At 38.8% G+C, this 10,387-nt stretch overlaps 2 protein-coding genes across 2 annotated transcripts; one reads left to right on the forward strand and one right to left on the reverse strand.

Annotated features, from left to right (window-relative positions):
* The first annotated feature begins 411 nt into the window (after positions 1-411).
* Positions 412-6,514, forward strand: LOC128864641 (uncharacterized). The gene is made up of 8 exons (XM_054104401.1): positions 412-727; positions 800-977; positions 1,040-1,181; positions 1,241-1,375; positions 1,434-1,854; positions 2,199-3,433; positions 5,891-6,045; positions 6,168-6,514. Exons 1-8 carry the CDS (start codon positions 640-642, stop codon positions 6,298-6,300), a joined length of 2,487 nt encoding a protein of 828 aa, XP_053960376.1. The 5' UTR covers positions 412-639; the 3' UTR covers positions 6,301-6,514.
* LOC128864651 (myogenesis-regulating glycosidase) lies at positions 6,507-8,987 on the reverse strand. Its single transcript, XM_054104411.1, has 4 exons — positions 8,678-8,987; positions 7,730-8,600; positions 6,867-7,585; positions 6,507-6,779 (listed from the first exon to the last, which is right to left on the reverse strand). Exons 1-4 carry the CDS (start codon positions 8,841-8,843, stop codon positions 6,589-6,591), a joined length of 1,947 nt encoding a protein of 648 aa, XP_053960386.1. The 5' UTR covers positions 8,844-8,987; the 3' UTR covers positions 6,507-6,588.
* Positions 8,988-10,387: the final 1,400 nt, after the last annotated feature.

The raw sequence follows: 10,387 nt of genomic DNA on the forward strand, positions 1-10,387 counted from the left end.
AAATCGACTAATAAAAATGAAGTACCGCGTGTTAAATTTCGAAAATACGAACTATAAAAATACTTTCAAATGCAATTTTTTGAATTTTTTGCCGATGACCCCGTGGCAAGAAAGTGTATGTGTGTATAGTTTCCCGTGCTTGGCAGAATGCTTTCTCTCTCTTCCTCTTCAAAAACAAGTAACTTTTCTTCCTTTTGTTTGTCTATATAAAGCACTGACGTCATCAGTTGTCAAAATCGAGTGAAATAAAATAGCGGTTTTCGGAAGCCGCCCCCTCCTATTATCTACTTAGCGTGCACACAATTCCTTTTCTTACAAATTTATTTATTTTTATTTGTTTTTTAAGAGCTTAAATGATAATAAAATTATTAGTAAACGCAAGCAAACGCAGCGCTAGCAGCAGAGGCTTTCGGCTGTTCTTACAAATTATTTGGGCTCGGAAACACAGAATTTATGTTTGTGCACATATTATTGTGAAAGCATGCTCTGTAAGAAGAAGAACTAACTCATTCTACTACTCATTGAGAAAATTCGAAAACTTCGTTACATATTATCACTTGTATATTGATAAATATTTCATTATATTTTTATTAATTATACCGTCTTAATTGAGAAATATAAATATAGAGCATTTATGCCATGAACAACGCCGCATATTCGGCTTCCGAGAGTGATGCTTCCGAAAGCGCGGACAATACCTTTTGTATATTTTTGCATTTGGTAGAAGGTGAGTTCAAATAAGAGAATAAGTGAAAGTTGGCAGATATTCCTGCTACCTTTTTCATTGTTTATGCTTAAGGAATTGGTTTACATCGTCGTGATGGCATTGGAGATTTCACTGAACGCCACAAGGATAAGGTTATTTTAACTGCAACGCTAAATGGCGTGAAATTCGAAGTCGAAGGTCACTCCACAGAGACTGTAACCATCTTCAATAGCAATTGCATCTGGGAATGTGAAATAAGCGATATCAAACGGTTTGTAATTTTAAGGAATACTATTATTATTAAATAAATTGTTGGTTGGCTGTCTATTATAGTATGAAAACTGACAATCGGCCAGTGAAGCTGGAGATATTTATCAAGAGTGGGAGAACGGATACTTCCCCTCGTCGCGCGATTGGCTCTTTCTTACTTCCCATTAGAGGTGTTCCAGTTATCGCAAACTTAAAAAATGTGCAAGTAAGTCATATAACTATTACATCCCTGCAATTTAATGTTATTTTTTTATATTTACTTAGTTAAAGCTGCATTGGCATAAACTGAATGTGCTGAGCTCAGAATGGCGTCAAAATAAACCTGAAATTTATTTACTTTTGGTTATCGTCAAAAAGAATCTAATTGATAGTGGGCAATTTGAAGTTTTCTTGGGAAAGGTATAACAGTAAATCAACTATTCAAGTAAATTGATTTGTGGCATATATATATTTGCAGAAAAAAGGCATGCTAAATGACGGTCTCTCCCCAAAGGTGTATGAGACATCACTGATGCTGCAGTCACAAAGTAACGTATACGTACAGCTTCTAGAACAGGTAGGCCTCATACAAGTGGGCAACAATCCCGATATCGATTGTGATATATTCAACGTTACGTTGACATTTAAACAAGTTAAGAATCTAACGAAAGTGCTTGAATTGGAGAGTAGTTATAACCGCCAAACTGGTGCGTTTGTATTTCACTATGATTTCTTGGGAAGCGTTTCACAACTGGAAATGGTTGTGAACCATTCTGATTGCTACCCCATCAATGAAAAAATATCGCTCACTTTTAAGACGTCACTGAAGAGTTTACGTACTTATTTTCAACGAATTTTCTATATACCGATAAGTATATATATAAATGGTGGTGTGGTAGGTGAGTATGACTCGAAAACAATAATCGGTTGCATAGATAACTAATACTAACAAAAAATACTAAAAAAATTTCTACCAATGGATATCCTGGCTTTAGGGCTTTAAAAGTTTTATTGCAGAAGCTCGGACAATTTTGAGTTTTTTTTTTTAAATACCAATTGTCCATTGCTTTTTAGTAAGCCAATTTGTTAGGGGATATTTCTGCCTTTAAGTGATAATATTTATTCAATAAAATTTTTAAATCTTAGGTATCAGATTTATTTACTTGTTACCATCTAAAATATTCTTATAATTCTATTAATTCTGTAATATTATAACTATTAATACATTCCTTTCATTTCACAGCAATTTATCGCCTAGATTTCTCAAAACTCTTACCAGAAGATTCGTTTTTCATCACGAGTAATACCTTTAGCAAAAATGGCACTTTTTGTTTTGATCGTCTAAATAAGCCGTTAAGTCCTCGGGCTGTAAAACCCTCAGTGGATTATATTTTTTCTATGCAATTGGTAACAAGCTACTCTAAAAAGTCCAAAAATGACTTTATGCCGCTGACTGAGGCTTATGCGTCTTATAAGATCGACGATAAAGGTGCGGTCGACATAACTGAGTGCTATCGAAATTTGGATTATCCCAATGCAATGCATCAAAGGCACGCTCCTTACGATTCTAACCATATAAGTAGTCGCAATTTTAATAATTATGAAATTTATGAACGCAATTACATGAAAATGCAGGCTGATGCTGCTATAATTGGACGTGTTTTGGGAGAAAATAGTGAATTATTTGCTAAAACATCCGAAGATTTTTCAAAGTGCCCAAGCACGTGCACGGATGGTAGCAAGAATTTCTTAACAAGCTGCCAAAGTAAGTCGTTAGTGAGTGGCTGCTCCGATAAGCAGCTGACTCAATCACAAAATGGCATACCGACTGATGAACATGACACAGCAACGAACTTAAATGCTCAAAACATGTTCAAAAAGTCTTCAACTCGTTCAGTTGGCGTTAATACCGAACCTTTAGAGACAGATCCCGAGGAAATGACAGTGAAAATAGTACAGGAATTAGAAGAGTGGAAGACACAACAAATGGATCACTTCATTAGAGGCTTGGAGCAAAAAGAGATTGAGTATCTGGCCGAATTGGATAAACAGTGGGAGCAGCAACGCTCTATTTTGCAAGCTAGACTAGAAGCGAAGCTTTCCGAGTGTGAAAAATTGAATGCGAAATTGGAACTGGCACACGCGGAACTCAATGCAAATGCATTAAGGCATCAAGAGACTATTAGCATTGTGCAAACGGTGAAGCAGGACATCGAACGAATTTATGCGGAAAAATTTCAAAAATTGGACGACGAGATGCAACGTCTCAAGAATGAAATTCAACAGCGTGCAGCAGAAAGTGTAGTACGCGATATAGAACAAGCACGGCAACAGACCCAAGCGGCAAATGCCAATGACTTAGAGTCGGAGGAAAAATTAGAAATGAAGATGCGGATTGAGCAATTGGAGAAGCAATTGGCGACTATGGAGAACACGCATTTCTCAGCAGAGCAACTTCATGGGATGTTGGCGGACTTGGTAAGCAGTTTTGAGTTATGTGTTATTACTTTTAGAAAGATATGGCTGGTATAACTAAGATGTAAAGGGCTGCTGATATTGAAAATAGGGTGGCTCAAAAGGCCAACATTGCATTGCATACATGCAAAAAAGCGGTCGGAATCAAATGGGGGATTAATACTTCGTATTACATATTGGCTTTACACTTCGGTAGTTCGGCCTATTTTGCTATATGGAATACTTGCGTGGTGGCTATCAACTCCTAAGCCAAGTTATATGAAACTGATGAGCAAGGTCCACAGAACTGCGTTTTTTTGCATCACCGGCGCTCTAAGGACTACCCCAAATAAAGCGCTCAAGGTGCTTGCCAACTTGTTCACTCTAAATCTAGTGCGAAAACACGTGACCGCCGCTTTAGCGCGTAGACTTAATAGTATGCCACTATGGAAGACCCGGCGTTTCGGCCACACTTCTATACTACATACTATGAGTAGAAATCGACTACTCTTTTCCTAAACCCAGCTTCGATAGGCTCTTCAAGACTAACATCCCGTCAAGAAGAGAGTGGCAAACTCAAAGACCGTTGAGAAGAGGGAAATACATTTTTACACGGATGGGTCCAAACTAGAAAATAAAGTACACTATAAAGTTTTTTCAAAAGAATTAGGATTAGCCCCATCTGTCCGACTTCCGGACTACTGTAGCGTGTAGCAGGCGTAAAGGAGGTAACTGTGTGCCTTAACACACGCGCCATAATAAAAACTACGATAAATATCTTCTCGAATAACCAGGCGGCCATCAAACCAAAAGAGTCAGCTATACTAAGATCAAAAATTGCTCAGGAATACCTGGCAGCTCTAGTTGATACTAGCACCGTCATCAAGGCCAGCCATATATGGGTTGCAGGACATAGAGATATTGAAGGAAATCGTAAAATCGTAAGGCCGATGAGGTAGCCAGAAAGGGTACTAATCTGGAGTTTCTATGGCAACTTGCAAATTAAGAATAAAAAATTGTATTCTCCAGGAGGCCAATAGCTCGTGGAGGGAAGAAAATGCTTGTGTTACAACCAGGCTAATTTGGCTGCAAATAAATAGAAAAAGGTCAGGAGAATTGCTCAACCTCTCAAGAGAGAACATCTCGAAAGTCGTGGCTATCTCGTCTAGCTTAGGAGTATTGTTTTATGAATACTGCGGATGCTGTAGAGACGAGGAAGAGGAAGAAACAGTAGAACACTTCCTCTGTAATTGTCCAGCCTATGTTAGGAAAACACTCTTTTGACTCTCTTACGGAACTATCCGGGTGTTGGGATAAAATCCTACGTTTCATAAGAGCGTCTAAATGATTCCATGATGAATAAGCACACTGAGGTTCCTTAGTACCTACGTGGTCTAAGTGAGTTGGCTATTCCAACCCGACTGCCACAAAAACCGAACCTATTTTAAAGGCCTGCTGTCGACATAACAGAGTATCAAAAATGTTAGGGACTTCCAACTACTACGCAATTACAAATTAGTAATCATGAAATTTATGTACGCAATTATAAGGGCGGCCGCACTAATCGAATGGTTTGTGCGCGACTATCATTCGGTTGTGCCCGGGTTCGAAACCCACGATGGCTATGAAATACCAAATGATGAAAAAAGTTTTTTCTAATAGCATCCACCTTTCAACAGACAATGACCAACCTTCGAGTGTATTTCTGAAAAAGCTCCTCATAAAATACTATCTGCCGTTCGGAGGTGGCATAAAATTGTACGCCCCTCCATTTGTGAAACAACAATAAGACGCACACCACAAATAGGAGGAGGAGCTCGGCCAAACACCCAAAAAGTTGGAGAAGGGTAAATTTTCCTTAGTGTTCGAACGCTGACAGTTCTAAGTTAAAATATGTATTAATTTTAAATATAAAGGGTTTTCCAATAAGAGGTGTTATTTTGATATCCAAAGAGAAATGCTATTTTTAATATAAATGATCGGATGTTTATTTCATTATAAAGAGGAAGGTATGCCGTTAATAGTGGAAAATAACATCAGGCAAATGACCCCCACGACCACCGAATTGCAAAGTGGATGCCCTAGGTCCTCGATAGCCTCGCGAATTCCATCTTCAAGGTCTTGAATCGACCCTTGGCTGTTGGCCTAGGCCTTCTCTTTCACGTGGCCCCAAAGAAAAAAGTCACAAGGTATTATATCCCAAGATCTCGGTGGCCAATTGTGATCACCTCTTCGAGAGATAATACGGTCCGGAAACTTTTCCCGTAATAATATAGATCAATGGCTTCATTGCTTGTGTGGCACGTAGCGCCGTCTTTTTGAAAATAAACCTTGTCCAGATCAATACCCTCCAATTCCGGCCATAAAAAATTGTTGATTATCTCTCTATAGCGCAATCCATTCACCTGTAACATCTGTTATTGGAAAACCCTTATACAGTTTGAAATGAAAAATTCAGTAGAGTAAATTATTTTCTTCCAGCACAAGCAAACGGAGCGTTTTGCAGATATAGAGAAAACTAAGGACTTTTACAAGAAACAGTGGTCGAAATCGACGAAGGAATTGCATAAGCTGCAACTAGATTTGTTGAAACAACGAGAAAAAGCTTTGGAAGAAAACAAAGATGAAAATGTCAAGTGAGTATTTACGTATTATCTATATTTTTTCGAGTATTTGAAAATAAACACCGAAGCAGTACTCGTTTTGCGATGGAAGTCTATTTGGGCCTTAACTCTCTTCTTCTTTTCTTATCTTGTAGCATTTGTTTGGAGGAAATTCTCGAAGAGGAACAAGAAGCATTGAACAGTGATCGTAACGAATTGAAATATATCAAGAATTTACTTTATGATTCATCAGAGTCAGCGTCACTTGACGGCGTGAATGTCGAATAGGCAACACTCAACCATTTTACGTCATCAATTGGGCTTTGTTGTGTCAATTGCACAAAATTTAACTGTGATATTTGAAGGTACTATTTTGTAAAATGTATATGTAAAAGATAGTATTTTTTTAAAGGACAATATTAATTGTCACAATTATTGATATAATTTTATATGATGCCAATTTTTATTAAAGTTTTATAAATAAAAAAACAAAATTTGTGCTTATATAATATTTTATATTTAACTGTTTTCAAAGATTTACACGATCTACATACAATAGATTAAATATATCGCCCTCTAATTCTGCACGCGTACAAAGTAAGGCAGCGTATCTAGCGGTGCTTTGTATGCCATCACCCATTTAGGACCCTGGTGCACCTCGTTTGTATTACCATCCTTCCACTCCCCCTTAGGCAAATAGATGTCACGCGCAACAGCGCCTTGTTCAACGACGGGTGCCGCAATGATGTCATCACCGAGCGTGAATTCTTTAAGAAATAATAATTACATATTTTATTTTTATTTATTTATACATTTAACATGTGAAAGTTGTAAAGAACTATAAATCCACTTACGATCGTAAATGCTTTGCGCAATTTTATCCTTGGGATCAATCCACCAAAGTGGCAAATTCACAGGTTCACCCGTTTCCGTTGCTAATTTAAAGCGCTTGATAATTTCAGGTGCAAAATCGGCATGCATTTGCACGAATTTTTTGCTAATTTCAATAGTTTCATCATCGAAGTTCCATGGTACGTAGGAAAATTGCAAACTGGGCATGAACACATTCGCTTGCAACCAGCGCAAAAATAATTCTTTGCTTGGTGGTTTGTCATCATAGCCATTGCCGCCAATCATATCGGGCAGCACGAATGGATATCCATTCAAATTCATTTGCAACATTGTCGTTATGAGTGTCAATAAGCCATTGTTCCAACCCCACTCTGAGTCCTTATCGACAATGCGCACAAATATAGGCAAATCCTGTGTATTTTGTGCGGAACGCACTTCCACCATAGGGCCAAAAGCACCAACGGTACGCAAATAGTCGCGTGTCATTTGTGTGGGTGAGAGGCTCAAGTCACCTTGGAGCACTGGATCGTCGGGCATCCAACTCGTTTCGCCTGCGTCGAATTTGAAACTGTCAATGCCACCCTCCTCCTGCAACTTCTTCAAACGATCGCTGAACCAAGTGCGCACCTCCGACTTGGTGAAGTCAACGTAAGCAGATTCTTTCGGGCCGCTGTTCCACCATTGGGTGTCTGGATTGTTATTATGGTCGAGTATCAAGTAGCTGTAAGGAAACGAAGCGCATGTTACTATTTTTATATTGGAAACTTATTTTTTATACATATCCATGCACTTATAGATATGTGCGATTGTATGCTAATAGAAGTTCGATACTTTGCTGCAAAACACTTTGAACAATACGACTCACCCGTTTTTCAACGATTCGCTATAGATTGGCTCGCAGTCCTTGTTGATGAAGGGATGTATCCACAATGTGACGCGGAAGCCTTTTGCTTTCAAATCATCCGTTAATTGCTTCATGTCGGGGAACTTGGATTTACGATATGTCAGCGCACCATAGCAATCTTCCCAATCATCATCGATTTCCAGTTGACTATTGTTGAAGCCATTCGTCAAAATGGCATCGCCAAATTCGCGCACAACAGACTCATTTATATCGCGCTTATAAAGTGCCCAGGTGGACCAGATCGGATGCGTAACCATGCGTTCGTCCGGATATTCAGTAGGATGATTTAGGAACTTCTTTACGGCATACATATGCGCTGCCTTTGCATCACTTGCCACACCAACATGATACACGAAAGTTACCTTCTCAACGCGCGGATTGAATGGAAGAGCGCTTAATGCGCTGAAGCACAATTTGTTTTCATATCCAAGTGAATTCAGTTCAACAAAGAGTGGCGTATTATCATCGACATAATAGAAGTCGCCCTTGGTATTAACCCAATAGCGTTCAGCTACGCCCATATTTTCCAGTTCTTTGGTCACATAAGAGAAATTAGTCAATGTTTGCTTCTCAACTGGCCAGTAGTGATCTTTGTATTCGGGACCGCCGTACCAGTGCGTATTGTCCAAATCCAAATCAAAGCAATCAATAGGCTGAGCTCCAGTGGGAACCGTACGTGAGACGCGCACATGTACCACGTCGCTGCTGGCAATCAAGTCGAATACAATGGTTGTATCTCCGGTATTAAGTGATAATGAACCGCTAGCCGTTTGTTCCAGATTATTGTTAGTGGCGGTGTTTTCCAAGGTGATTGTCTGAAGTATTTTTGAACCTAAAACAATTGAGGGTTTCGCATAATTCGAAGTGGAATAAGAAACGAGCATTCAACTATTTCTAAAATATATGTACCTTTCATGATCTGGTACTGAAGCTTTGTTGCGTGGATCAAACGTAAATAGACATCACTATTTGGAAACTTAAAACGTTGCTCCACATTTTGGCAGGATGTCACATGAAGTGGTTGTAGGCAAAGAGCGAGAATAGCCCATGCAAAGAAAACACTTTTGTAGCCCATTTTGGCTGTTAGATTGCAATAAACAGCAATTTTAATTATTATTTCACTTATTTTCTATTTTTAGAAATGATGAGAATAGTTTAATTGTCTTTTGTTGTGTTGATACCGACTTGTTGGAAGTCTAATTGTGCACTGTGTTCAATTTTTACAGATCAAACCCTATTTATACACGAAATGTTCGTTTTAGTTCCCACAATCCTCTCTTTCGTTTATTGTTGTAAATAAAATATTTGATAAGCTATTTTTCTAAGTGATTTCGATCAAGTTCTGAAGCCTGTTTTGCCGCAAATATAAACAACAATCTTGAGTATTTTCTTGAGTGCTCCTTTCCCTATATTTTTTATCGCTTTACATACTCCAAAAGTTGATTACAAAATAGTTTTATTCTAAACTAGAAATAATATATGAAACAAGTAGACTCCAGAGGAACGAACCTTAAAGTACTTTAAAACTTTAGCAAAAAGAGTTGCTCGGTATGCTTCCGCAGTTCTTGACTACAAAACAAATTTCGGTCGGCTGCGTGTGGCAATACGGTCTTTTCCTGGATTAAAACCCCAACTTTTCTTCGAGTGTTACTGTCTGTAATAGCGTCAACATAACTAAAATAAAAAAATACCTTCGATAAGGTAAGGCAAGGCGGCCGCCGTAGACGAATGGGTTGGTGCGTGACTACCATTCGGAACTCAGAGAGAACGTTGGTTCGAATTTCGATGAAACAGCAAAAATTAAGAAAAATCGTTTTCTAATAGCGGTCGCCCCTCGGCAGGCAATGGAAAACCTCCGAGTGTATTTCTGCCGTGAAAAAGCTCTCCATAAAATTCACTATAAAAATGGTCAAAATTTGGTAGAGACGGTTCGTAAAACTCGAACATTTTTGGGCCATCGTGAAGCACCTTGTCGGACAGAAATTCGTGAAAAAATTCGAGCTGTTGGGACCAGTTAGTAATGTGACGAATAAAACCCGTGCACGTCCCTCAAGAACAGCCGAAAATATTGCTTTTGTAGCCGAAAGTGTTGAAGAAAACCCAGGTTTTTCCATTCCTCGCCGTTCTTTGGAATTAGGCATTCCACAAACGTCATTACACCGTATTTTGCATAAAGATTTGGGTCTTAAGGCGTATAAAGTCCAGTTCACGCAAGAACTCAAGCTGGCCGATCATCAACAACGTCGTGTCTTTGCTGATTGAGTCGTTGAAATGCATGAAAATGATCCGGAATTTCATCGAAAAATAATAATCTTGAATGATTAGGCCCATTTTCACCTCGGTGGCTTCGTCAACAAGCAAAATTGTCGGATCTGGGGCTCAGAAAATCCAATCTATCCTCAACGTGTGACTGTTTGGTGTGGTTTATGGTCCGGCGGAGTCAAGGGACCTTACTTTTTCGAAAATGAAGCTGGATCAACAGTTACGGTGAATGGATTGCGCTTTCGAGAGATTATTAACGATTTTTATGGCCTGAATTGGATGGTATTGATCTGGACAACGCTTATTTTCGACAAAACGGCGCTACGTGCCACACAAGCAACGAAACCATTGATCTTT

Source organism: Anastrepha ludens, chromosome 2 (assembly GCF_028408465.1).
Source record: "Anastrepha ludens isolate Willacy chromosome 2, idAnaLude1.1, whole genome shotgun sequence".
Classification (NCBI taxonomy): Eukaryota; Metazoa; Arthropoda; class Insecta; order Diptera; family Tephritidae; genus Anastrepha; species Anastrepha ludens.

Excerpts from the sequence above, each read along its gene's own strand:
- LOC128864641 (XM_054104401.1), top strand. The coding sequence starts at position 640 with ATGAACAACGCCGCATATTCGGCTTCCGAGAGTGATGCTTCCGAAAGC. Across the intron at positions 1,376-1,433 it reads TTGAAGTTTTCTTGGGAAAG|AAAAAAGGCATGCTAAATGA; the intron begins GTATAACAGTAA and ends ATATATTTGCAG. Across the intron at positions 3,434-5,890 it reads ATGGGATGTTGGCGGACTTG|CACAAGCAAACGGAGCGTTT; the intron begins GTAAGCAGTTTT and ends ATTTTCTTCCAG.
- LOC128864651 (XM_054104411.1), bottom strand. The coding sequence starts at position 8,843 with ATGGGCTACAAAAGTGTTTTCTTTGCATGGGCTATTCTCGCTCTTTGC. Across the intron at positions 8,601-8,677 it reads TCAGTACCAGATCATGAAAG|GTTCAAAAATACTTCAGACA; the intron begins GTACATATATTT and ends CAATTGTTTTAG. Across the intron at positions 6,780-6,866 it reads TGCGCAAAGCATTTACGATC|AATTCACGCTCGGTGATGAC; the intron begins GTAAGTGGATTT and ends TATTTCTTAAAG.